At 41.0% G+C, this 27,037-nt stretch overlaps 1 protein-coding gene across 1 annotated transcript in view; it reads right to left on the bottom strand.

Moving 5' to 3' along the window:
- The window catches only part of LOC120526634 (kinesin-like protein KIF13B), a 655,733-nt gene that overhangs the window by 196,315 nt on the left and 432,381 nt on the right, over positions 1-27,037 (bottom strand). Inside the window, exon 25 of the mRNA XM_039749796.1 lies at positions 18,889-19,015. Within this exon, the coding sequence (XP_039605730.1) occupies positions 18,889-19,015 (127 nt within the window). The remainder of the gene's footprint in view (positions 1-18,888; positions 19,016-27,037) is intronic.

The following is a 27,037-nucleotide window of genomic DNA, read 5'->3' as shown; positions in this document are numbered from 1 at the left end:
ATTGTTTGCTTGTCTCTGCCTCTATCTCACCCTCTCTGACATTCTCTGCGCCTGACGGAGGAGATGTGAGCAGAGGGGCTGTTTGCTTAGAAGATACTGACGCTCTTCTAAAAAATGCCGCGGCAAACTTAAAAGCACACGTATTGATTTTTGATTGTTTGCTTTTCTTTACGAGCGCTCTCTCTCTCTCTGAAATTCTCTGCTCCTGAAGAGAAGATCTATTTGCATTCTTTTAATTGTGAGAAAGAACTGTCATCTCTGTCTTGTCATGGAACACAGTTTAAACTTTTGACTAAAGAGTGTTATTTCATGTCTAGAGGGCTCTAATTATGTTAACAGTGTGGGAGAGTTTATAAGGGCTTAAAATACATAAAAATAACTACACGAACATATGGTTTCTACTTCGCGGATTTTCATCCATCGTGGGGGGTTCTGGAACGCAGGAGGGATTACTGTATATAAAATAATAAAAGGCAAAGCCCTCACTGACTGACTGACTCATCACTAATTCTCCAACTTCCCATGTAGGTAGAAAGCTGAAATTTGGCAGGCTTATTCCTTACAGCTTTCTTACAAAAGTTAAGCAGGTTTCATTTCGAAATTCTACACGTAACAGTCATAACGGTCGATAACAGTCGACAACATCCGCCATGTTGAACTTTCTTATTTATGGCCCCATCTTCACGAAATTTGGTTGGCGGCTTCCATGCGCTAACAGAAACCAATGTACTTACTTATTACGACGGTATGACGCCACTGTCGGTCGCCATATTGAACTTTCCAACGTCACCAATTTTCAAACTTCCCGTGTAGGTAGAAGGCTGACCCCATCTTTACGAAATTTGGTAGGTGGCTTCCTTGCGCTAACCAAAACCGATGTACGTACTTATTTCGGTGGTATGATGCCACTGTCGGCCGCCATATTGAATTTTCCAAACATCACTAATTCTCCAACTTCCCGTGTAGGTAGAAGACTGAAATTTGGCAGGCCCATTCCTCACAGCTTACTTACAGAAGTTAAGCAGGTTTCATTTCGAAATTCTACGCATAACGGTCATAACGATCAACAACGTCCACCATGTTGAACTTTCTTATTTACGGCCCCATCTTCACGAAATTTGGTAGGTGGCTTCCCTGAGCTAACCGAAACCAATGTACATACTTATTTCGGTGGTTTGACGCCACTGTCAGCCGCCATATTGAATTTTCCAACGTCACTAATTCTCCAACTTCCCGTGTAGGTAGAAGGCTGAAATATGGTACTTATTTTGGTGGTATGATGCCACTGTCGGCCACCATATTGAACTTTCCAACGTCACTAATTCATTCAACTACCTGTGTAGGTAGAAGGCTGAAATTTGGCAGGCCCATTCCTTACAGCTTACTTACAACAATTAAGAAGGTTTCATTTCGAAATTCTACGCGTAACGGTCATAATGGTCAACGTCTGCCATGTTGAACTTTCTTATTTACAGCCCCATCTTCAGGAAATTTGTTAGGTGGCTTTCCTGAGCTAACCAAAACCAATTTACGTACTTATTTCGGTGGTATGACGCCACTATCAGCCGCCATATTGAACTTTTCAACAGTCTTTGTTACTTATGGGCCCATCTTCAAGAAATTTGGTACACGGGTTCCCAACACTAACTGAATCCTACTTACGTACATATATACGTCCATAGCCTGCAGCTCGGTCACCGTGTGAGGCAGCGTTGGGTCCCCCATCCCAAGACCTCCCACGTTGTTGGCTGCCTGCCTATATAAGGCCGTCCGTCACTCCAGTCTCTACATTCCCTTCCTTGCTTCGCCACGGGATTCATGTCTCCCTACTGATAATTACAGCATTTTTGTTTAATCCACGGCTTCTCCGCTGTTTTATTGTTTGTTTATTACAATTATAGTTATTGTATAGGTATTTTACACTTAGTTTACATTGCTCAGGTACCCATTTCCATTATCATGCCAACCTCCATTACCATGTCTATCGAGATGATCACTATTGATCAAAGAATTATCACTTACCGAGTGGTTTCCATGCCCGGAGATACCATCTACCTTTTCCATTCTCTTTGTTACATATTGCACGGCCATATCAGGCTCACTCTTGATATCCGGAGGAAGATTGTGTCTTATGTATTGAATGACTGGGATAGATTCAAGGTGTGGACTGATGACGGTACAGGAGATAATTATACTACACAGGAGCACTATAAGAGTGAAATGCTTAAGCCCTTCACCTATAGTTCTGCTTGTGAGTTGATGGCTGCCGCTGAATTGTTCGGTTGTCGCTTTCAAGTGTACCGAAATGGCCAAATATTTTACACCTTTCGACAACCGCCAATGCCTCTTAAACATCTTAGATTCACAGGTGACGATTTCAGTAGTGGACACATTGATGTCTATGAATGTTTAAACTTTCAAAAGCTGGATGTGATTTTATCGCTGAAACCAGTTGTGTGCTTACAACGCTTGACAGATGCCGAATGTCACTTCAATACAACAAATCCTGCAAATATTGTCATAATTGAAACAAACCATGAAACTCAAACCGATTAAGACAGCAGCAATCCAAGCTGTGAGATTTGAGACAAGATTACTGTTCACATGGCCAACTGTAAGTTGCATGCTCAAGAGTAAGCTCAGCGCACAGCTTGGTCATATTACAACCAGAGAGCCGAACTGACAACATGGTATACAAAGAGATCCTTAACAAATAATTATTGGCATATTTTACCTCAGTTTAAAAAGGTTAAATTTTCTTCTTAATAAAAATTGTAATGCAGTACTTCGCCGCTACGAAGCGCGGGTATTTTGCTAGTATACTAATAAAAGTCAAAGCCCTCACTGACTCACTGATCACTAATTCTCCAACTTCCCGTGTAAGTAGAAGGCTGGAATTTGGCAGGCTCATTCCTTACAGCTTACTTACTAAAGATGGGCAGGTTTCATTTCGAAATTCTACGAGTAATGGTCATAACTGGAATCTATTTTTCTCCATATTGTAGCAACCCGGCAGTCCGCGCTGGCGGAGTGGACTTAATGGGTAAATTATGTAAAATAGTTGTGGGGAATTTATGGGAAATTTATGTGAAAGTTATTGTGTGTAAAGATTAACTAAGTTCGTCATTGTCTTTCCTGTTGTAAATGTTATATGTGTTTGTGCGCAGCCCGGTGGGGTGGGTTGGGATATCGCCGTCCGGGGTTGTAAAAATGTAAATAGATACCGCCGTTAAGAAATGTCGTTTTGTTGTTGACCTTGACAGTGGTTAAGCGGATGAATTTGAGCTTTGCTTTCTGGCTATCTGTGAATAAAGAGATACAACAGGACAGAGCTGTTATTCATTGCTAAGATTTCATCTAAGCAATTAATGCCGAGACACTCGGAGTCGTGTGGTGTATGGGACACGAGTGCTCGTTACTTGAGAAGCTGGGTACAGCTGCGTGCTGCCGAGACGCTTCGTAGTCGTGCGGTGTATGGGACGGCTCATACTTAAAGAGCTGGGTACAGCTGCGTGCCTAATGCTGGCAATCCGCTAGCCGACAGCTTGGAAGAGGTGCGGCGAAATCGGCGAAAATCTTCAAGACTCGACCACGGTCGCTACATTGGTGTCAGAAGTGGGAGACCAGGCTGTTTAGAAGACGCCGTCATGGAACAGAGTCTTGAAGAAGTAGAGCGTGCCATCTTAGAGAACAGCGTTACGTTAAAGCGCCTGATCAGCGGAGCTGTGCGGAGAAAAGAGGCAGACCGACCTGATGGTGCCAGTGTTCCCCGGACAGTGTTGCGATCGTCCAAGCACGGCCAGAGTGGGTCGTCGGCAGCCACCGCGATACCCCAGGTTACCAGTCGGCGGTCCTCTTCTCGGTCACCTGCTAAGCTGCCGCGATACAGCGGATTGGCGCCCTTAGAGCCCTACCTTGCACAAGTGGACCTGGCGCGATACACAATGAGTGGAACGCGAAGAAGCTGCGACACACTTGGCCCTTGCCTTGGAGGGTCCCGCACTACAGGTACTCATTGATCTGACATCAGAAGAGTGTCGTGATCTTCAGGCTCTCACAGCTGCTCTCACCAGTCGCTTTGGACAAAGAACTTCAGCAGAATGCAACAGAGACAAGCTGACTAGCCGGCGTCGGCATGAGGGTGAGAGTATAGGAGCCTTTGCGCTGGCGTCAGGGTATTGACACGAAAAGGTTATCCTACCTTCGACAACAGTGAGGGAAGAACTCGGACTTCATGCTTTCCTGCGGGCCTCACACCAGAGCGTCTTAGCCAGCATGTCTGTCTATCATCACCCGAGATTTGGCGAGGCAATGAGAGAGGCTGGCGGTCGAAGACATACTACAGGCGGAGTCACCGGCAAAGCGAACACCACGACCGAGTCGATTAACCAGAGCCGTTGAGCGAAGGGTGGAAGGGGACCTGTCTGAGGTAGTGGAGGTCAGCGCGCCCAATCAACATCCACCCCGACAGAGACAACGGTGGACTGCTGTTTTCGATGTGGAGAGCCAGGACACTTTGCCAGGGATTGCCCGCCCCAAGTCCGTTACCTCGTACAGCATCACCGCGGGAAGCGACATCGGGTGAGGCCGTGAGGGCCCTCGCTCCGTTTTCAGCACCCCTCAACAAAGACTGCTTCAAAGTTGGCTGTGGATTTTCCACTGGACTATACCTGGACTGCACTATTGATGGATGGCCATGCAGTGCCTTAGTGGACACGGGGTCCACTATTTGTTTGCTGAGAAAAGGAGTGTTGCCGAAACAGCTAGTCTTCTTCCCGAGGGCTGGACCCCACACATAGCGAACTACGCGGTTACGGGTGAGCGGACAGTAATGCCGGAAAGAAACTGTTATCTGTGATGGTAGGGACGAGCCAGACCAACCCGAATTCTGGCTTGCAGATATAAAAGATCCGTGCATTATCGGGTTGGACTTGTTGGCCGCTGGGGAGCATGTGTTGATGTCTCTAGGGCCGTCCTTTGCTTAAGTAATGAGACTGTGCCGCTCCAAGCGGGCGGAACCGTCCTGGAAGGGCTGCTGGCTTGGATTTGCCTGAATCCAGCGGCTCACCGGCTCCCGATCGTTGCTCAGGAGATGCAGAGGCTCAAGGGGATCCTCAGGAGAATGTTGCAGCTCAGACCAGTGCTTCCCAACGGTCTTCCTCACGCGACCACCCATCAGCTGAGACCGTCGCGCTGTAGAGGAATTGGGCGTCGAAGTGGGGAACATCTGAGCAGCGACACAGCAGGAGCAACTTCAGCAACTTTTGAGAGACTATGTGGGCGTTTTGCGGCTCGAGAGGAGGACTGTACTAGGCGAATTTAGTGAAACATCACATAGACACTGGCAATGCCACTCCCATTCGTTTGCGCCCCACCGATTGCCTCTTGCGGCGTCAAGCTGCCGAGGAAATGATTTGTGAGATGGCAGCCAACGGCGTCATTGAGCCGGACAGCCCCTGGGCTGCACCAATGGTCATGATGCGGAAGAAAGCGGGGGTTGGCCCTGTGTGGACTTTCGAAGGTTAAGCGAAGTCACTTTCGAAAAGACTCGTACCCACTGCCACGCATCGATGATGCACTGGATTATGTGACTGGATCCTGCTGGTTCAGCACCTTGGACTTGCGCAGTGGGTATTGGCAAGTGGAACTAGCACCAGAGGACCGACACAAAACCGCATTCACCATAGGGCAAGGGTTGTGGCAATTCAAAGTGATGCCGTTTGGGCTGTGTAGCACCGGCCACTTTTGAAAGACTGATGGAGAGGGTGCTGAAAGACATTCCCGAACCGGTGTGTGGTCTATCTGGGCGATTTGTTAATCCATGCCAGAGACTTTGATCAGGCTATCCACAACTTACGGGAAGTCTTGGCGGCCATTAGTAGCGCCGGGTTGCGGTTGAACCCGCAAAATGTAACCTCCTCTCCCAACAGACTCAGTTTCTGGGACATGTGGTTAGCGAGTGGAGTGGCTACCGACCCAACAAAGGTGACTGCCGTGAGCAACTGGCCCCACCAGCCAGCGTCACCGAGCTGCGGAGCTTTCTGGGCTTAGCCTCATACTACCGAAGATTCGTGAAAAACTTTGCAACTATTGCTAACCCCTTGCACCAGCTAACGAGTAAGGGCCAACAGTTCGAGTGGGCGGAGGACTGCGCCGATGCCTTCCAACAACTCAAAGCTGCTCTTACCAGTGCACCTGTCCTGGCATACCCTGACCCCAACCAACCCTTTATTTTGGACACGGACGCCAGTAATGTGGGGTGGCGCAGTACTCTCCCAAAGGGGAGACCGGAGAAAGAGTGGTGGCCTACTATAGTTGCAGCCTCAGTCGGCGGAGAAAAACTACTGTGTTACCCGGCGGGAACTATTGGCAGTGATCTTGGCAGTGCGACACTTCAAGCCTTACCTTTTGGGCACTAAGTTCACGATTCGAACTGACCATGCTAGCCTTACATGGCTGTTAAACTTCCGGCAACCTGAGGGCCAGGTGGCAAGGTGGATAGAAATACTTCAGGAGTATGATTTGAGGTGCAACATCGACCAGGGCGGCAGCATGCAAATGCTGATGCCCTCTCCAGGCGACCATCGTCCTCGATGACTGCCGATATTGCAGCCGGCAAGAGGAAAGGGGTATGGGACCATCATCATCAGCAGCGGACTAGAAGAACGGATGGAGCAGAGGAACCATTCACCATCGACCAGTTAAGGCAACTACAAGCAGGCGACCAAGTGCTGAAGGAGGTAAGGGGCTGGCTGGAGACCCAGGAATGCCCGATTGGCAAACCGTATCTTCCCAAGGGCGGAACTCAAGTTGTTACATTCGCAGTGGGGCAGCCTGGAGTTGCGATGGTGTGATCTACGAAGATGGCAGGCACCAAGAGGGGTACTGACCATTTGCAACTTCTGGTTCCCATGGCTTTACGCTGCGGTCCTCCGTTGGGTTCATGGAGCAGCTGGATCTGGGCACTTTGGAAATGCAAAGACAGTCGTCGGCTGCGGCAGCGATTCTATTGGCCGGATGTCGACAAGATGCGGAGATGCACGTCCACTGCTGTGGCGTTTGCACGGCGCAGAAAGGACCTGGTCAGCGCTCTCGCGCGCCACTACAACAGTATCTCGTCGGGGCTCCCATGGAGAGGATTGGGGTAGATGTGCTGGGTCCTTTCCCTACCACAGAGGCGGAAATCGTTTTGTTTTAGTGGCGATGGACTATTTTACCAAATGGCGGAGGCATACGCCATTCAGATCAAAGTGCCTCCACAGCCGCTCAAAAACTGCTGGGACGAAATGTTCACTTTCGATTGGGTGCGAATGAACTGCACAGCGACCAGGGCGGAACTTTGAGAGCGGTTGTTTAAAGAGGTGTGTCAGCGGATGGGGTGAAGAAGACCGGACCACCCCTTCACCCGCAAGCGATGGACTGGTAGAAGGTTTAACCGCACCTTGGCGCCCAACTTGCGATCCTCACTAGTCAACACCAGAGACTGGGATCAACATTTGCCTCTGGTCTTGTGGGCGTATAGGGGCTGTTCAGGAATCGAGTCAGTGCACACGGCGGGGCTGATGTTGGAAGGGAGATCGCGCGCCGGTGGACTTGGTGTTTGGCTCACCCCTGAGCCTGAGCTTGCTGGCGGTCACGAAGCGGACTATCTCCGGCGATTGAAAGAGCGACTGGACACTGTACACCAACTGGCCAGAGAGGCCCTAGAGGGAGCTGGAGCCCGCCAGAAGCGGGCATATGACACTCGGGCGCATGGTCCAACCCTGAAGCAAGGGGACAAAGTGTGGGTGTTTTGCCCCAGAGGAAGCGGGGTTGTCCCCAAAACTGACGCACCATTGGCAGGGACCTGGAGAAATTTTGGATGCAATTTGGACGTGGTTTTCGAGTCGAATGCCTGGGACGGGCAGGCGGGTGGTGCTGCATAAAGACCGTTTGGCACCATACCACCCATTGGCCCCAGCACCAGAAAGACTTGAGAACCAAAGCAACTCTCCAACATCCACCCTCGGTGCGAGACAGAACTTGACAGTCTCAGGACTGAGCCTGGCACGGTGATGAAGAGTCAGGCAGGCCCAAGCGTGTCCGCCGCCCGGCCAGGACATTTATCAGACTTTGTTTGTGAAAATTAGGGTTGTGGGGACACTAACCCTCTTGGGGGGGGGGCTGTGTAGCAACCCGGCAGTCCGAGCTGGCGGAGGGGCGCCTTGTGGGTAAATTATGTAAAATAGTTGTGGGGAATTTATGGGAAATTTATGTGAAAGTTATTGTGTGTAAAGATTAACTAAGTTCGTCATTGTCTTTCCTGTTGTAAATGTTATATGTGTTTGTGCGCAGCCCGGTGGGGTGGGTTGGGATATCGCCGTCGGGGTTGTAAAAATGTAAATAGATACCGCCGTTAAGAAATGTCGTTTCGTTGTTGACCTTGACAGTGGTTAAGCGGATGAATTTGAGCTTTGCTTTCTGGCTATCTGTGAATAAAGAGATACAACAGGACAGAGCTGTTATTCATTGCTAAGATTTCATCTAAGCAATTAATGCCGAGACACTTTCGAGTGCGGTGTATGGGACACGAGTGCTCGTTACTTGAGAAGCTGGGTACAGCTGCGTGCTGCCGAGGCAGCTCGTGAGTCGTGCGGTGTATGGGACAGCGGCTCGTACTTAAAGAGCTGGGTACAGCTGCGTGCCTAATGCTGGCAATCCGCTAGCCGACAGCTTGGAAGAGGTGCACGGCGAAATCGGCTTGAAAATCTTCAAGACTCGGCCACGGGTCGCTACAATATACTGTAATGGAGTTGAGCTCACTGGCCGTTGGGGGCGGAGATTCGTGTGACATCATCACGCCTCCCACGTAATAACGTGAACTGACTGTCAACGCAGTACGTAGAAAACAAGGAAGAGCTACAAAAAGCGTTGAAGAAAACATGCATTATACAATTGAGAAGGCAGCGAAACAATAAGAAGCAAGAGAGTAACTCATACAAGCATATTCATGAGTGCAGCTACTTCGGAAACAAAGCACGGTGTAAACCTAAAGTTTAAATTAATTTCATAGACAGGCTGCCGCTGGTGTTTGTCATGCCCACGGCTAATGCGGGATACAAGTTTAATGAAAGGACGCAGGGTATAAACGAGAGTTTTGATATCTTTGTAACTAAGTTAAAATTGCTGGTGAAGGGCTGTGCTTATGCAAATTCCGAGAGACTGTGTTTGTGGAGGGATTGACAGTTAAGGCTAATTCACCTCATTTCGCTCTAAGCTGAGCTCCACTGAGCTAACGCGGTCTTGCGGAAGCAACTTAAATCACGCTGCCACCAAATACTCACAGAAAAATGCACAAGTTAATACACACGCTGTCTCTAGAGTTTCTCCACACTCAATTTATTACTCGCGTCCCCTTTATACCCTCTGATCTCCCATTTTAATTCAGATGCCTCCAATTTCCAGTAAGGCTCTGCTGCGCGATGACAAGTAATAAGTCTCAGGGTCAGACCCTACAAAATGATACCATTGATTTCAGGCAAGATTGCTTTTCTCCTGGACAACTATATGTTGCATTCTCAAGAGTGAGCTTGCGCAGCTTCGTCATATTACAACCGGAGTGCAGTCAGAAACTTTTAAGTGCCGGGTGTTAGTTAACATTAAATTAAGCCGTGGATATCGCAACATCACACAAGAGAGCAGCTCACGTGAACTTACTGAACGGAGTACGAGTGATCACTTCAATGCATCAAACCTGTTCAAAAAACGCATTACACAATTGACAAGGTGACAAGGCTTTATATGTCGATCGTTTATAAAAGAGCGGAAAAGCTGTGTAAAGGCTGTTTCACAAAAAAACAGCGGAGCATCTTATATAAGCAGGCAGTCAGCTAAAGAAGGGAATCAATAAATATCTATATAATCGTAATAAACGAGCAAAAATAGCATTACAAGCGGATTAAATAAAGGAAATGGGTAACTGAACAGTAAAGTAAGTCTCAAATAGCTACACAATAACTATAAGAATCGTAATAAACGAACAATAAAACAGTACAGAACCGTGAAGTAAGGAGAAACGATGACCTTATATGGCGTTCGTTTATAAAGCAGCGGAGAAGCTGTGTGAAGGCAGCTACACAAAAAAACAGCAGAGCATCACACTCTGAATGTATTCCTGGCATCACCATTATACCCTCTGATCGCCCATGTCAATTGAAATGCCTCAAATTTCCAGTAAGGCTCTGCTTCGCGATGACAATAAATAAGTTTCAGAGACACCCTACAAAAGGTTGCCATTGATTTGAGGCAACATTGCTTTCCTCCTGGACAAAACTATACGTTGCATTCTCAAAAGTAAAAACAAACATACGTACATACAAACACACACCCTGATCTACATACTGTCAAATAAATGAACCACACACCCTGGCACTGAAGTCCGATTCCTGAGAGGGGGTGCAGTGGGGGTGTACTGCCTGATGAGCCCAGAATTAGTGCGAAACACATGCCGCGTACTGTTTGCATTATTTGACAGTAAAACTATTTCAATATATTCAATATATATATATATATATCTACTAATAAAAGGCAAAGCCCTCACTCACTCACTCATCACTAATTCTCCAACTTCCCGTGTGGGTGGAAGGCTGAAATTTGGCAGGTTCATTCCTTACAGCTTCCTTATAAAAGTTGGGCAGGTTTTATATCGAAATTCTACGCGTAATGGTCATAACTGGAAGCAGTTTTTCTCCATTTACTGTAATGGAGATGAGCTTCAACGCCGTGGGGCGGAGTTTCGTGTGACATCATCACGCCTTCCACGTAAGCACGCAGTACATAGAAAACCAGGAAGACCTCAAAAAAGCGCTCAAGAAAACATGCATTATATAATTGAGAAGGCAGCGAAACAATAAGAAGCGAGCGAGTGACATATACAACCATATTCATGAGTTCTGCTACTTCGGAAACAAAGCACGATGTAAAGCTACACTTTAAATTAAGTTCATAGACAGGCTGCCGCTGGCGTTTGTAATTTAGTGCCTGCCCATATAAGGCCGTCCGTCAGCGGCAATCCAATAGCAAACTGCCACGGGTAAATATTCACGGGTGAAGGACTGTGCTAATGGAGAGGAAGATGAGATGGTCAGGGTGGTGTTTGACACAAACTCAGCGAAACTGCGAGAGAAAGTTTTAAGTGCCAGGACTAAGGTAACACTAAATAAAGCTATGGACATAGCACGAGATGGCACCAGCACAGCTGGGAACCTTCGATGCAAGTACACCGAGTGGCTCATGTGAACTGATGCAGTGCACAGATAAAAAGCAACAGTTCCAAAGAGCGCTGAACAAAAACCGAATTACACAATTTAAAAGGCAGCAAAAAATATGAAGCGTCTGATAAGCATATTCATAAATGCAGCTACTGTGGAAACAAAGCACACGGTGGAAAAGTCAATGTCCCGCTAAAGGAAGACAGTGTAAAAAACCCGTGCATGCAGTGTGTCAGGTCTCAGATAAAGAAGAAGGCGAGCTGTTTATTGATGCAGTAAGAAGCGAATCGATGAATGAAACCTGTCATCTTTACAGCGATTGACAAACACGGAATGTAACTTGAACACAACACATCCTACAAATACGAACCTGATTGAAAGAAATAATGATAATCAAATCCTTGATGACAGCAACACTCAGTAACACTCACAAAACAAATACTGTATATTGACAGTCATGTTACATTATTTTTAAAATGTTCCCTTTTCTTTTTCTAGCTTTTTTAACACACGACTTCTCCGCTGCGATACGCGGGTATATATATATGTATATATATATATCCCGCTCTACATACTCGAATAATGGATACTTTATTAGCCATCAATGATTGTTTTGGTAAAGCCATACTCAGTGTATTCATTAGATGAGCGGTAAAAAGTAAGAGCGAGGGAGGATGACTCATTGAGGCATGCAGGCTGTAGTCGCATCAACTCTATCTGAATTGCGATCACATTTGAAAAATATATCTTTTCAAGTTCTATTTAGTCCATATGTGTCAAACTCAAGGGCCGGGCCACATCCGCCTGGCGTGTAATTATATCCGGCCCGAGATCATTTTATATACTGTATTATTGTTATTAATGGCCCGGGTATATGAAGCGCTGGTAACACAATAAACTACAGATCCCATAATGCAGCACTTCAGCTGCCTTGCCAAACACTTACCGCATTAATCAAGTCTACCTTATGATGCTGCAAGTTATTGCGAAGCTATAGTTATTGCGCACTGAGTTTGCACGGCGCTTTGGTGACTTTGAAGAACAAAAAAAGTCTGTCTACATGCGGCTCGAACCTTGTGCATGTTTGGTAGCACATATCTGTGTGAGAAGCTCTTCTCAGTGATAAAGACTAACAAAACAGCACACAGGAGTAAGCCTCACTGATGAGCACCTGCAATCCATCCTGAGAATCTCCACAACACAGAACCTCACACCAAACAGAAAGGAACTTGTGGCCAAAAAAAGATGCCAGGCGTCCAGCTCTAAAATGACATATGAGCAAAGACAACTGCATGATTTGATTTGTTATTGCGCGTAAGGCGGAGTCAACCGTTTTAACAAACAGCGTATTGCACTGATACGAAATAGCTGTGTGTGTATATATGTAGATATGTATGTATATGTATATATATGTTTATATATGTGTGCGTGTATGTACTGTATGTAGTATATATGTATTTGTGTGTATATATGTGTGTGTATGTATGTATGTGTGTGTATATATGTAGATATATATATATGTGTATATATATATATATATATATATATATATATATATATATATATATATATATGTATATGACAACAACACTCATCACTCACAACAGTGACAAAACAATTACATTGACAATCAGGTTACGTTATTTTCAAAATGTTTCCTTTTCTTTTCATTGCTTCTTTAACACACTACTTCTCGCTGAAGCTTGGTATTATGCTAGTATATATATATATATATATATATATATATACACATATATATATCTCAGCGCTTCCCGATTCATTTTACCCTTGCACTCCCTTGGTTTGAGAAGAAGTATGAAAAAATATGAGGTTAACGCAGAAAAACAGATCACCAATTGAAGCTTTATGAATAATGGATACTTAATTAGCCATCAATAATTGTTTTGGTAAAGCCATACTCAGTGTAATCCTCCTTCCATGTTATAATTTTTCGCGACTAGCCATGATTAAATGAGCGGTAAAAAGTAAGAGCGAGCGAGGTGACTTATTCAGGCAGGCAGGCGACAGCTCAATAGCTCGAATTTGGATATAAATAGGTTCTGTTTAGTCGCCAGAAATATCTTTGGTAGGAATGGAAGTTGAATTTAGTCTTTAAATTTCTATGGTGAAGAAAAATTTATGCAATGATGACTAAATTCCTACTAAACATATTTCTGTCGACCAAATAAAAATTACTTATATTTAAAATTTAAACAGAACTTGAACAGATACGATAGTTCATAATACCTACGCAGCACTAAGTGCACGTAAGAGCAGGAGTCATTAGTTTTAACAAGCAGCGTATTGGACTGATACTGAAATAGCCTGCCCATTTAATTATTTAGGAATGGATAGATAAATTAAGATTTTGTACAAATAATGTTTTTAATTTTTCTTCCTCGATGGATTCTGGCACCCTCAGCAACAGCTGCTCGCACCCCAAAGGAGATAGATAATATAGATAGATAGAGTATATAGATAGATATATAGATACATATATGTGTATGTATATGTGTATGTATATGTGTGTGTATATATGTAGATATGTATGTAGACATGTGTATATATATATATATATATATATATATATATATATATATATATATATATATATATATATATGTATATGTATATGAGATGACGAACAGTTGGCCGGACATTCTCCTTCAGGATTTTTTGGTAGACAGTAGAATTCATGGTTCCATCTATCACAGCAAGCCTTCCAGGTCCTGAAGCAGCAAAACAACCCCAGACCATCACACTACCACCACCATATTTTACTGTTGGTATGATGTTCTTTTTCTGAAATGCTGTGTTCCTTTTACGCCAGATGTAACAGGACATTTGCCTTCCAAAAAGTTCAACTTTTGTCTCATCAGTCCACAAAGTCTTGGCAATCATTGATATGTTTCTTAGCAAAATTGAGATGAGCCCTAATGTTCTTTTTGCTTAACAGTTGTTTGCGTCTTGGAAATCTGCCATGCAGGCTGTTTTTGCCCAGTCTCTTTCTTATGGTGGAGTCGTGAACACTGACCTTAATTGAGGCAAGTGAGGCCTGCAGTTCTTTAGACATTGTCCTGGGGTCTTTTGTGACCTCTCGGATGAGTCGTCTCTGCGCTCTTGGGGTAATTTTGGTCGGCCAGCCACTCCTGGGAAGGTTCACCACTGTTCCATGTTTTTGCCATTTGTGGATAATGGCTCTCACTGTGGTTCGCTGGAGTCCCAAAGGTTTAGAAATGGCTTTATAACCTTCACCAGACTGATAGATCTAAATTACTTCTGTTTTCATTTGTTCCTTAATTTATTTGGATCTTGGCATGATGTCTAGCTTTTGAGGTGCTTTTGGTCTACTTCTCTGTGTCAGGCAGCTTCTATTTAAGTGATTTCTTGATTGAAACAGGTGTGGCAGTAATCAGGCCTGGGGGGGCTCTGAAATTGAACTTAGGTGTGATACACCACAGTTAGATTATTTTTTAACAAGGGGGCAATTACTTTTTCACACAGGGCCATGTAGGTTTGAATTTTTTTTCTCCCTAAATAATAAAAACCATCATTTAAAAACTGCATTTTGTGTTTACTTGTGTTATATTTGACAAATGGTTAAATGTGTTTGATGATCAGAAACATTTTGTGTGACAAACATGCAAAAGAAATCAGGAAGGGGGCAAATAGTTTTTCACACCACTGTGTATGTATGTATATATATATATATATATATATATATATATATATATATATATATATATATTACATTTAGCACAGTGAACTGTTGTATTACAGTAATAAGCATCTACAAAGTCTTCAGTTTATTGCTGGATTATCCTTCTTTTCAGAGTTAGAGTGGTGGCAGCAGATGCTGCTGTCGATTTTCATGAAGGTTATCCAAGACATTTGTGTGTGTTACTGATTTTACCTTTCAGTGTCATTTAAAAGACAGTCAATAATGAATAATACGATTATGTATGTCTTTAAGTTTAGTCACAGTGCTACCACAAATTGGCAGCAGTCAGGTCATCAAGTAAAAAGAAGCTCTCCTATCATCAAGTATGAATTCAGTTAGCAATCCAAGTCCATATCCTAAATATTTGTATTGCTTTTGCACAAGAATAAATTTCAGCATGTTTTAGCCATCACTTAATGAAAGTTTAGTCGAGTTTCTTCTAATGTGCATTTTAAAAAAGGGACACCATCTGTGACGTCTACTGTGCACTTATGCAGTCGATTACATAGGTGAATGACTAACTCCTCACTATCATGCTGCAGCTAAGAGTGGCTGTAACACATAGTGACATCCTATGCATACAATCTGAATGAAACCAATAACATAAAAGACAAACTAATTCCTAAGTAATAAATAAGGCACAATTATAAAGTAATGACTTAAAAAAAGATGTTGAATATGCTTGCAACAAACAAGAGTGATTGCTTACCAAATAAATATCTGTATGAATTTAGTACCTTAAAATCAGAATTTGCAGGAATTATTATATTTATATGGAATACTCACAATACCGTGGCCCTGATGCAATGCATGTGTCTAAGTGAATGTTTTTATTTAAACTTTAAAATCTTATGTTTCATAAGTCTGGATGTAAATGTAGCCTGTCTTAAGACTTCTAGTAGTGATTCGAACAAACAAAATATACTGGATGGATCATCAGGAGCAATAAACAGTACAGATACATGGGTAACACATACACCAGGACAATATGTATCCAAATACTTACTACAGCACGTAACGCTTATAAAACTGATAAGCAATTAGAAAGTTAAACTGCAATGAACTGAAGACTGCCATATGCTGAATTTACTGTAGAGTATTGGGTAATGGCTTTGAACTCTAAACCACTGTCACTGCCTTCTGCCAAAGTTGAATGAAAGTATTAGATGCCCAATATGCATGCTATGCATGCATGATTACGTTATACATTATAAAGTTGAATGAATGAATGCCTTTATTGTCATTGCATGCAAATATAAAATTAAATTTACTATACCTCTTTAAAGAAAAACTATATATGGCAATTCTACTCACATACACACACACACATTAGTTATAAATAGCATTAAAAAAATAATAAAAACATAAGAAAATTAAATTAATTAAATTAAGTAATAAAGTGTTTTTGCAGTTATTGCACAATAGTAAATGGATAACACTGCACGTAAAATGAAATAATTGTAATAACATAAAGGATAGCTGGTGTAGGTTTAATTCTTTTTTGGCTGGTGGATAAAAACTGTTCATTAATCTTTATGTGAGGGATCCGTAGCATCTTCCAAATGGCAGTAGTGAGAAAAAGTAATGGAAAGGATGAAAATTATCCTTAACAATACTGCGGGCTCTACTCAGGCAGCGAGCCCTATAGATATCCTCCAAGATAGGCAAAGGGAGTCCAATAATATTCTGAGCTGCATTAATAACTCTCTGTAAAGCTGCTCTGTCTGCTGCTACACAGTTTCCATACCAGGCCTTTATACAGTTTATCAATATGCTTTTTATTGAGCAGTGGTAGAAAGACTACAATAACTTTGTCAAAATGTTGTTCTTCTTTAGAGTTCATAACAAGTAAGCTCTCTGGTGAGCCTTCCTGACCAAAGTTGTGGAATTTATTACCCATTTAAAATCTTCACCGATATGAATGCCCAAGAACTTGAAACTAAAGACACTCTCCAATTCCTCTCCTCTTATTTTCAGCTCAGTCTGATACGGTCTGAAATGAGCTCCTTTGTTTTTTTTTTTTCTAATGTTCAAAGACAAATTATTACCCGCACACCATTTCCTCAACTTGTAGACGTCATCCTTGTAGGTTGTCTCATTACTGTCAGAGATAAGTCCCACCACCGTTGCATCATCTGAAAATTTTATAAGCGTATTTGTGGAGAGAACAAGTGTACAGTCATAAGTATAAAATGAGTAGTGGAGGGGACTAAGCATATAACCTTGTGGTGCTCCGATGCCGAGAGTCAGGCTCAAAGAGATATATGGTCCCAATCTCACTGTCTGCAGGTGATTACAGTGAAAATCCTTGATCCATTATAGTGATAAGTAAAATAAGAAAGAATGTACTAACTGTCTGGAGTTTCACTGCAGTTAATTGTAAAAACCGGTAAATGTCCCATCACTACCATATATGCATGCCATGTATATTATTTTATTTATTGATGTGAACGTCATTGGGATATTTGTTGCAAGTATATCAACTGCCCACATCATAAAACAGATAAAGTGAGTAAATTTCCAGCATTCAATGTTAATTTAAGAACTTTTGTAAAAATCTAACAAATTTCTTCTGCACAAAGTATGACACTTATTCTTTTTATTGTATATATTGAACTGAGTTAGAAAGGACTTAAATTATTGAAAGATAGCTTTCAAAAAAGTTTATTAAGGTGTTGTGTTGTTTATGTTTATGCTTATAAAATTTAATGATTTTAAATTGTTTTTTGCCGAGTGCTTAAATAAATAAGAAGTTTATTATTAATTCTAGCACTTTACTTGAAAGTTATAAGATGAGAATAATGGTCTGAAAGGGTAATTTAGCCTAGCAAGGTATACTAAACCAATAACCATGTTAGGTCAAGACATCTGGAATTGTAACATGAATCTTAGGAGCCCTGCATCTACGTGTCTTACCCACTCAAATTTGGAAAGAGGGAAAGATTGCCTGGACTGGAGAATGAAGGAAAAGCAGCCAACAAGTGATCACCAACATGTGGGGAGTCCTTCAAGGATAGCTACCTCATGAAGGTGGTTGAAAGAATGCTAAGAGTATACAAAGCTTATAAAAAATGCAAATGTTGGCTACTTTAAGAAATCAAAAATAAAGGATAGTTTTTATGTATTTTATGTAATTGCATCTGTTATTTTACAGTTTTGATGCCTTCCATATTATGTTAAGATACAGAAAATAGTTACAATAACAAAACAATCCTTGAACGTGCAGATGTGTCCAAAATTTGACTGGCAGTGTATATCAAAATAGCAGTGGTTGGCACTTTGGAAATGCAATGCTAATACATTTATTGGTTATATTTAATTTTAAAAAATGCTTGTAAAGTTATATTTCAATTATATGCTTATTTAATTTATTAAATACCTCAATCAGACCTAATAAGGACTTTTTATGAGTATCTTGCTTTGTTTGTGAAAAATAAAAATTGCATTAGTCCTCATATCTTGTCTCACTGGTAAAGGAAATATAGGTGTGTCTGTTAGCATATAAGAAGATCCAGCAGAATCAAAGGAAATATTCAGAATGCTTCAGTTAATTCACTATAGCTTTGGTGCCTAATGCTGTTGAAGGTGGAGGATGTACACAAATGAGATCAGAGGTTAACACTCTCCATTCACAGCTGTGGGGAAGCAGTACATACTCCTTGAGTGAAAGAAGTGGAATTATACTATCCCTTTAATTAAACAGGTAGCTGGGGAGCTACTATGGGCACTGACTTATAAACATTGTCAAGTGTACAATAATCTTCGTCTGAACACCTGCACCCCTTCCAAATCTGGATGAGGTGTAATCTGTTTTTTGAAAATATATCACAGAAAAACAAGTAAAACATACTGTAATTTGTATAACTGATTTGACAGCTAAGAGTGTCTAATAAATAAAAGTTTAAAATGAAGATTTACCACTTAGCAGGTGCTCCAGGAATCCCACTGCCTTCAGATGGCACCATAACAGCATTCCTCTCTTCTATTAATGTGAGCCTACGCTCTAATAACTGGCATTCTCTTTCTGTGTCATTCTCTGACTTGTCTGTCAAAAACCAAAAATAAACAAAGAGAGAAGAATGTCACTGGCAGTTAACTAAAAAATCATTCACAACTTTTAACTGCCACCATATGTTTACCAGTTGGAATGCGGTTAGCACTAAACATCATTTTTAGCCTATGCCTACAATCACAGAAAATGATTAACCTATTGAAAGAGGTTCAGTCTGAGGGTCTTTGTTTGGATTGACAAGTGACAAAATCTTCATGGAAAAAGGCTTTTTGAAATAAATAGTGGTGTACTGTCCAAAAAATCAAATTGTTAAATAGAAAAAGTCTTACAATAAAGACATTTGGAAATAAAATCTGCAATAATTACATAAAAGGTAAATGCATTAATAAGCCAAAATAAAACAATGACATTGTATTTCACAATCTTTAGGTGATTTTTACTTATTCAGGTGTTTTGTGACTTATTTATATACACAGTGGGTTCAGAAAGTATAAAAACCCCTTCAATTTTTGCACAGTCTGCTGTAGATATCATTTAAAATGAAAAAAAAATCCCAATTTTTGTCCATTAATTTACACTCAATAACCCATCATGACAAAGTGAAAATACTTTCAGAAATGCTTTCAAACTTATTAAAAGCTGAAATTTCTCATTTATGTAAATATTCAGACAGTCTGCTGGGACACTCCAGACTATGGTAAGGTGCATCCTGTTTGTTTTAATTACACTTTAGATGTCCCTAGAACTTGGTGAGAGCCCACCTGTAGCAAACTGAATTGACTGGACATAGTCAAGAAAGGCACATACCTATGTATATAATATTCAAGAATTCGCAATGCATGTCAAGACAAAAAACTAAGCCATCAAGTGCAATAAAACTGTGGTGAGACATGGATCGGCAATGGGATAAAACCATTTCTGAACCTTTGAGCATTCCCAGGACCACTGTGGCCTCAATAATTTTGAAACAGAAGAAATTTAGAACCACCAGGACTTCCTTTCAACAGCAGGCCGTCTGGCCAAACTGATTAATCAAGTTGGACCTTGGGTTTGGGTATCATATGACCCAATGGTCATTCTAACAGAGTTTTAGAAGTCCTCTACTGAGATGGGAGAACCTTTCAGAAGGACAACCATCTCAGCAGCACTTCATCAATCAGGCGTTTAAGGTACAGTGGCTAGACAGAGCAACTTTTCAGTAAAAGGCATGTAACACTTTAAAGGACTATGACGGAAAAGATTCTACAGTTTAATGAGATGAAAATTAAACTCTCTGGGAAGAATCCAAGCATTATGTCAGGTGAAGACAAGGCACTGCTCATTATCCGCCTAATACCATCCATATGGTGAAGCATGACGGTGGTACCATCAATGCTATACGGGTGTTTCAGAGCGGCAGGGATAGGGAGACTGGCTAGAAATTAGGGAAGAATGCATGCAGATGAATATAGAAAGGTCTTTCAAGAAAGCCTACTCCTAGAGTGCATGCGACCTCAAAATAGGGCAATGATTTACCATTCAGAACAATGGCCTGAAACATACAGCCAATACAATGCCCATCCCTATAGAACATATGTGGAGAGTCCTGAAGATGGCAGTTTACAGACAATAGGAAAAACTAAACATCCCAAAATTGCTACTGACTGATATGATCAAAATTTTGTGATGTTACAAAAAAAAAAAAGAAAAAAAGAAAATGGGCTGATCTGTGTTTTATTGTTTGTTAATAATAAATCTGGAGCGAGTAGGCATACTAACAAACATGGTCTATGCAGTGCTGAGATGAAGCCTAGATGGATGGTTGGGGCTTGTCGGTTTATGCAAATGAAGGTCACCAGAAGAAACGATGGGCAGGGTACACAAATAGTGGTCCTGAACAATTGGGTGGACAGAGGAGTTAAGAAGAGGAGGTCTCCAGGATAGAAAAAAGAGAGACTGAATCATTCATATGTAGTATCAAGAATGAGCCATGAAATGGAAGGAAGAAAGATTGGCAAAGCCCAATGAAGACATGGTTAGCAAGAATGCTATAAGCCTCAACTGTGGCTGCCAAGCGTTGTGGCTATCAGATTAGATGTTGCTTTACCAGGAGCAGAAGTGGAGGGAATGAGAAACAGAGAAGGAAGTGGAGTCCTCAGGTCCAAGACAAGCAGTAAATGATGGCATCCCTTTGTCAGTTTAAACACTAGTGCAGATCAGATAATTGGTCCCACAGGTTACAGTAAAAGGAGAAAATTTTACCTAGTTCATTACATTATTTTTTGCACTTGTTGTTTTCCACACAATCTTTAATTCTCTCCTGTTTTGAGCCTCACTCCTCAAATAAATATAAGGTATACAGTAACTGCTAACAGTTTAATCAAAAAAAGAATCACACAAAAAAGAATATCACCTTAAAATGAGGTGGAGAAGACTCCCTAGAACCAACATTTTATGATTTTTTAAATAAATGTATACTTGAGACACTTTTAAAAAAATTGAGTCTGTGATTAATAATGAGCAATTTAAATCTAGATATTGTAAAATCTTTAATCAATAAAAATTTGTAATTACAGATTTTGGGTCCAAAAGAAATAAGTGAGTATTTCAGTTAGGTGAATTAAATTAGTCAGAAATTAGTTTTTCCACCACCATAATACAGTAATGTTCTGGGGCAAAGATGGGAGGCTTTTAGGATCAGAAATTCAACCCTCCTACTTTTCTTGACATAATGTTAATTAAACCTCTGCCCAAGCCATTCCAAACAAATATACAGTAAGTAGACCTTTAGGATTCAAACATTTAATTCCTGTACAAATGCAATATTATCCTTAAGAAAACCATATTTCCCTCGTACCTATATGTGGGAAATGAAAATAATTTACTACCCACCTATTTGTGATTTAGCAAGTGAATTGGATGTTGGGAAAATTTACCCTTGATTCACTTAAATTCATAAATTTTATTTTGTGACTTACAATAGGAATTGGACAAAATAAAAGATACCACATGACACAGGAGTTCAACCTGAAGGAACTAAATCAGCTGCAAAAGAATATCATATTAATTTGATTGCCAATTAACAGGATAGGATTGGTTAGCTTTGTTGGCTGAATGGCCTGTACTTACCAAAGTTTTTCTAATGTTCTAAAAAACTAATGACAGCACATACCAAAATCGATAAATTGTATTGGTAAAGAAAAATAGTAGTCACAAGAAAAAACTTACCTATTATTAAGACAGACATTTCACAGGGTAGTTGCTAAATGCCACAAAGATACAGTCTCAAATTTTACCACAGATTTAAATCTGCACCTTGGTGTCCCCTCTGTCTGAACTAAAACTCTATGCATTAGGCTTTACAGTTCATGGTAGCACCATTCAACAGATATAAGGAACAACAGGAAAAAAAAAATAACTGGTCCGATGAATGGTCTTTAAAACATTTTCTACATGGACGTATATTTACAGAAAGCCAAAGGATGCTTCATATAATGTCTATTTTGGATATGATTCCCTTATTGATTCCTTGGTTCTGAAAGGTCAGTAGTACTACCAGACTAGAACTGTCAAAAAGAGAGATAAAGAATGACTGATTGACAGCTTTAAGCCTTGCTCCTAAATGATGAATTATGGATTAAAAAATTTAGCCCTGCTCCAAATTATAAATTATGAAATTTATGCCCCTGCCCTCACTCGTAACTTCATTTTAAAACACTAGATCCAAATCTAATAATATTAAGAAAATAATAGGAGCCTCAATAACACTTGCTTCTAATACATAGTCAAGCAAGTGTGTATCTTTCTGAAAATGTATTTTTAATTGAATTTATTAAAATCAAATAACATTCCATACACTAGGCCAACATAAAAAAAATTTTAATAGTAAGAAAAGGTGTAATAAAGATAAATATAATAAAAAAACGGAAGAGAATCTACTTCTTCAATATAAATGCTTATTCTAAAATGTTATTGATTAGATCCTGCCAAGTTTTGAAGTTTTGTGCAGATCCTCTAAGTGAGAATTAGATTTTTTCCAAGTTCAAATAATATATAACATCAGGTATCCACTGATTTAAAAGAGGAGAATTAGGATTCTTCCATTTGAGTAAGAGAAGTCTATGTGCCAATAGTGAAATAAAGGCAATTAAAGTTTGTTTGTCCTTCACCACTTTAAGCCCATATGGAAGTACGCCAAACACAGCAGTTAGTGCATTAGGAGGGATTGTGACTCCAAGGCTGTCAGAAAGGCAACTAAAGGTTTTAATCCAAAATGATGTTAATTTGGTGCACATCCAAAACATATGGCCCAATGAACTTGAATGAAATGATCGCATGTTGGAAACATTTTGGACAATTTTAAATGAGACAGATGCGCTCGATATATAATTTTAAGTTGAATAATTGTATGCTTTGTGCATATGGAGCTAGAATGAATTTGAAGATAACAATAGCATTGTACTTATAAGATTTAATCGTAGACAAAAAATTGTTATCTATAAAGAAATAATTACTGAGTAGCAGTGACACACTGGTGAGTAGAAGAAATATGCTTCTGAGTTTGGGTTTAGAAATTTCCTGGGGTCTGATAAGCTATGATTAGTTACTGTTTCCAATGGGAGTGTTAGCTCCGTGGAAATATGTTCTTTTATATTGCGGCGTTTTAATAAAACTTTAAATAATTATAAATTATAACGGAGATATCCCTCTTTTCGGCGATAGGCGGCGACAAAGTCACAGAAAAGACAGAATATACTTAGCTTGTTTAATGCGGCTTACGTTGCTATAAAACCAGGGAAGACCAGCGAATTCCATCTATTAAACCGTGGGGATTCGGTCGTGTAGAAATTGCTTTTTCTGTCACAACGGAGGTGGTGTTTGAGTCTATTGCTTCCACTCACTTAGGTCCTCAAAGCCTGGCAAGGTTCCAGCGTTTCTTATATTGTGTCCACACGACCAAATCCCCCAGTACATTGCCAAACAAAGTAGACAACTTGAGCTAAGCATCAGACAGTCAGATCATATAACACTTAGGCCTTTTAGGGCTGACAACAGCTGTTCTTGTCTGTCTTTATGCTTTGCTTGGCCCAGCAATTCTGAAAGCAGACACTCTGTGCTAAAGCTGGCTCAGCTCTTCATGGCATGTTACACAGAAAAAGATACATTTAAAGAGATCTAAAACAGATACGGTGACACAATTCTTATTATAACAACCCTATTATAACAGACCACCCTTTGTCACTGGATCTGTGACAAAACAATCCCTGAGAATCTTATTCACAAAGCAAAAGGTACTCAGTCCCCCTTCACAATGTAAACAGCTCCTCAAGAATGCTTGTAACGACGTGGGGTGTAGTGCCGGTCTAGCTCCTGCTTCACTTGTCTAATACGCAAATGTAAGTAAATATTGGTAATGGTAAAAATGATAATAATAATAATTAACAGTACAATTGGATGAACAAGTACATTTAAAATAGTATTACTCGATGGTGACCACTTAGTGAAAAAATCCCACCAGTGATGTGTGGATATTTTTTCAATTTCTTCTGCAGAGGTAATTACTTTTGTTTCATCTGTTTTCAGTCTTACTAGTAGGTCCCTTGCTTTTTGTAACGTTACATTAAAAAGATGTTCATATTGTTTAGCATGCTCTAAAATCACTTTATATTTTGGTAGTTCTATTTCGTAGGCAAATTGTAAGTTCAGCAAATGGGTTAGCTTCTGCTTCCCAATGTATATCCTCCCATGTAGTTAACATGTAGGTTCCTCCATAATAGTCATCTCGTATATTACTCACATTGGTGCGACAGGATACCCGTGGGCCCTTGTAGTGGGTACCATCACTCCAAGTGATGTTATTTACTGTCACTGCACATGCAGAAGTGGTATCAGTTTGGAACACTTCAGTGGAGTTTACTGCTATTTGGCGCCAATAACAGTCTCCAGCTAAAGGATGCAAACAGGGGTGTGGCAATGTACCCACCCTTTGACATACGAACCCTTCTTGCCAGTTATAACAAAAGGCAGGTTCAACAGTATTATTATTTAGATCTATCCATTGTCTCTCTACTATGGGTGCCCACCATGTTCCTCCTAGTAAAACAGGTAAGACATGAAACGAACAACAAACATTGTCTTCTTCAGCAGTGGTTGCTACCTGAAATACAGCTTGGCATATTGATTCCTCACACATGAAGGACTTAGGTTGCAACCACCAGTCTGATGGTAATTTTAATTCGTTTCTCTAATGTTGGGGGTTTTTGAATCCCCAATCTGTCTTAAAATTTAAATACTGCTGTATAGCAATAATCTGTTTTAAGTAGCAAGCTGATTCTTCATCTATGGCCCATTGGCTTTGTAAACCAGTCCATAAGGACTCATTTAACCACCCATGGTGAGTCTTCCATAATAGCAACTCCTGTATATGCCTGTCTGCCAACTCTGGCCCCCAATGAGTCAAAGTTTGCAAACTATTGGCTTGTTTCACACCAATAGATGATATTTTGTGATATATTGCTGCTATATCAGCAGTATTGAGAGATCCTAAACCTAAACCTCCTACTCCTAAACCAGTACCTATAGCTCCCCACATGTCTCGCTTTGGCCTTCGTTTTATTTCTACCTTATGAGGAGGCCATAAGGATTGTATGTTTCTACACTTATATGTTGCACCTGTACTGCGTGGTACTATATGTTCTCCTCTTGGAAACTCGTGACGTTTTATATCAAACTCACTAACATTAATGTTGAGTGCTAAAGTAATTATTTTATGTGCTATCCTAGCTTTTTTACAACCTTTCATTTGTCTAAGTAATGTTGCATCAAATGGATAATCATTCCCTCTCCTAGTCTTATGAATTTCCCATAACATTACTGGTGCTTTTACATTCGTTGTTGCTTCCTGTTTAAACACATATAATATTACATCATTTTCAGGTGTTGATATTGCAGTCAGTTGATGCCCCCCTTCAACTGTCCAACATGATAGTCCATTAGAATCAGGTTTACAGTTCATCATAGCGAACCAGACAGATACATTATTATGCACAGTCACAGTTATTGCAGTGTCTTCATAAGTCATCACAGGGAAAGGTAACAAGTCAGGATATTCCAGTTTCATGTGAAATGGAGCCATAGATGTCTTGTCTCGTAACTGCCAGGTACAGTTCTTGGTAAGGGTGAAGTTCAAGGTCACATACTTTTCCGTTCCTGGCGTATCAGCAGCCCAAAAGACTTTGTTATAGGGGGTGCATCGACTCCATCCGGTCCATAAACCATCGATCCCGATTATTCCACACGTGAGGATAATCTCCCATTCCTTTGGCCACTGACCTGTTATTCCCAAGCTGAGTCTTTCTGAGGAGTTTAACTTGATTGTAAGTGATTTAGGTGCCCTAACCAATAACCCTGTGGGAGTTAATTCATTGTTTGCCAGTGGACTAATTGTTGTCAGGCGGAGGGCACACACAGGTGGCTCTCCTCCGACATTTTGATGTCTCATAAAAGGTGTGGACCCAGCCAACAGATGATTATTGAGATTAAATAAGGCTTACTTTAAAACTTTAGTCCAGCCTTTAGGATGATTGTGCCCAGTTAGTTTTTTAACTTGTTCTTTCAACAGGCCATACATTCTCTCAATAAGTCCTGCAGCCTGTGGGTGATAAGGGATATGCAGAGTCCATTGAATGCCAGCTCCTTGAGCCCACTCTTGTACGTCTCTTCCAGCAAAGTGGCTTCCTTGATCACTTTGGATTTCTTCAGGCACTTCATATGCTTGGATTAACTGGCTCAGTCCATTAAGTGTAGCATTCTGGTCAGCTCTTGTTGATGGATAAGCTTGTAACAGTCCAGAATAAGTATCTACTGCAGTTAAAGCATATAATAGTTTATTTTCTCGTGGCAGTAGCACAATGTAATCCACCTGCCAAATTTGTCCTGGTCCCATTCCTCTCTTCAGTTTACCAGTTGCCTTCTTCTGTAGGGGCCATTGTTTTACTTCTGTACATGTGGAGCAATTGTTCACTATTTGTTTAACGATATCAATAGTGACTGGTATACATCGTTGATGACAGCATT

The sequence above is a fragment of the Polypterus senegalus genome, chromosome 3 (assembly GCF_016835505.1).
Source record: "Polypterus senegalus isolate Bchr_013 chromosome 3, ASM1683550v1, whole genome shotgun sequence".
NCBI lineage: Eukaryota > Metazoa > Chordata > Cladistia > Polypteriformes > Polypteridae > Polypterus > Polypterus senegalus.
The sequence above is the reverse complement of the archived record's forward strand: the minus strand, read 5'-3'. Positions and strand labels throughout refer to the sequence as shown.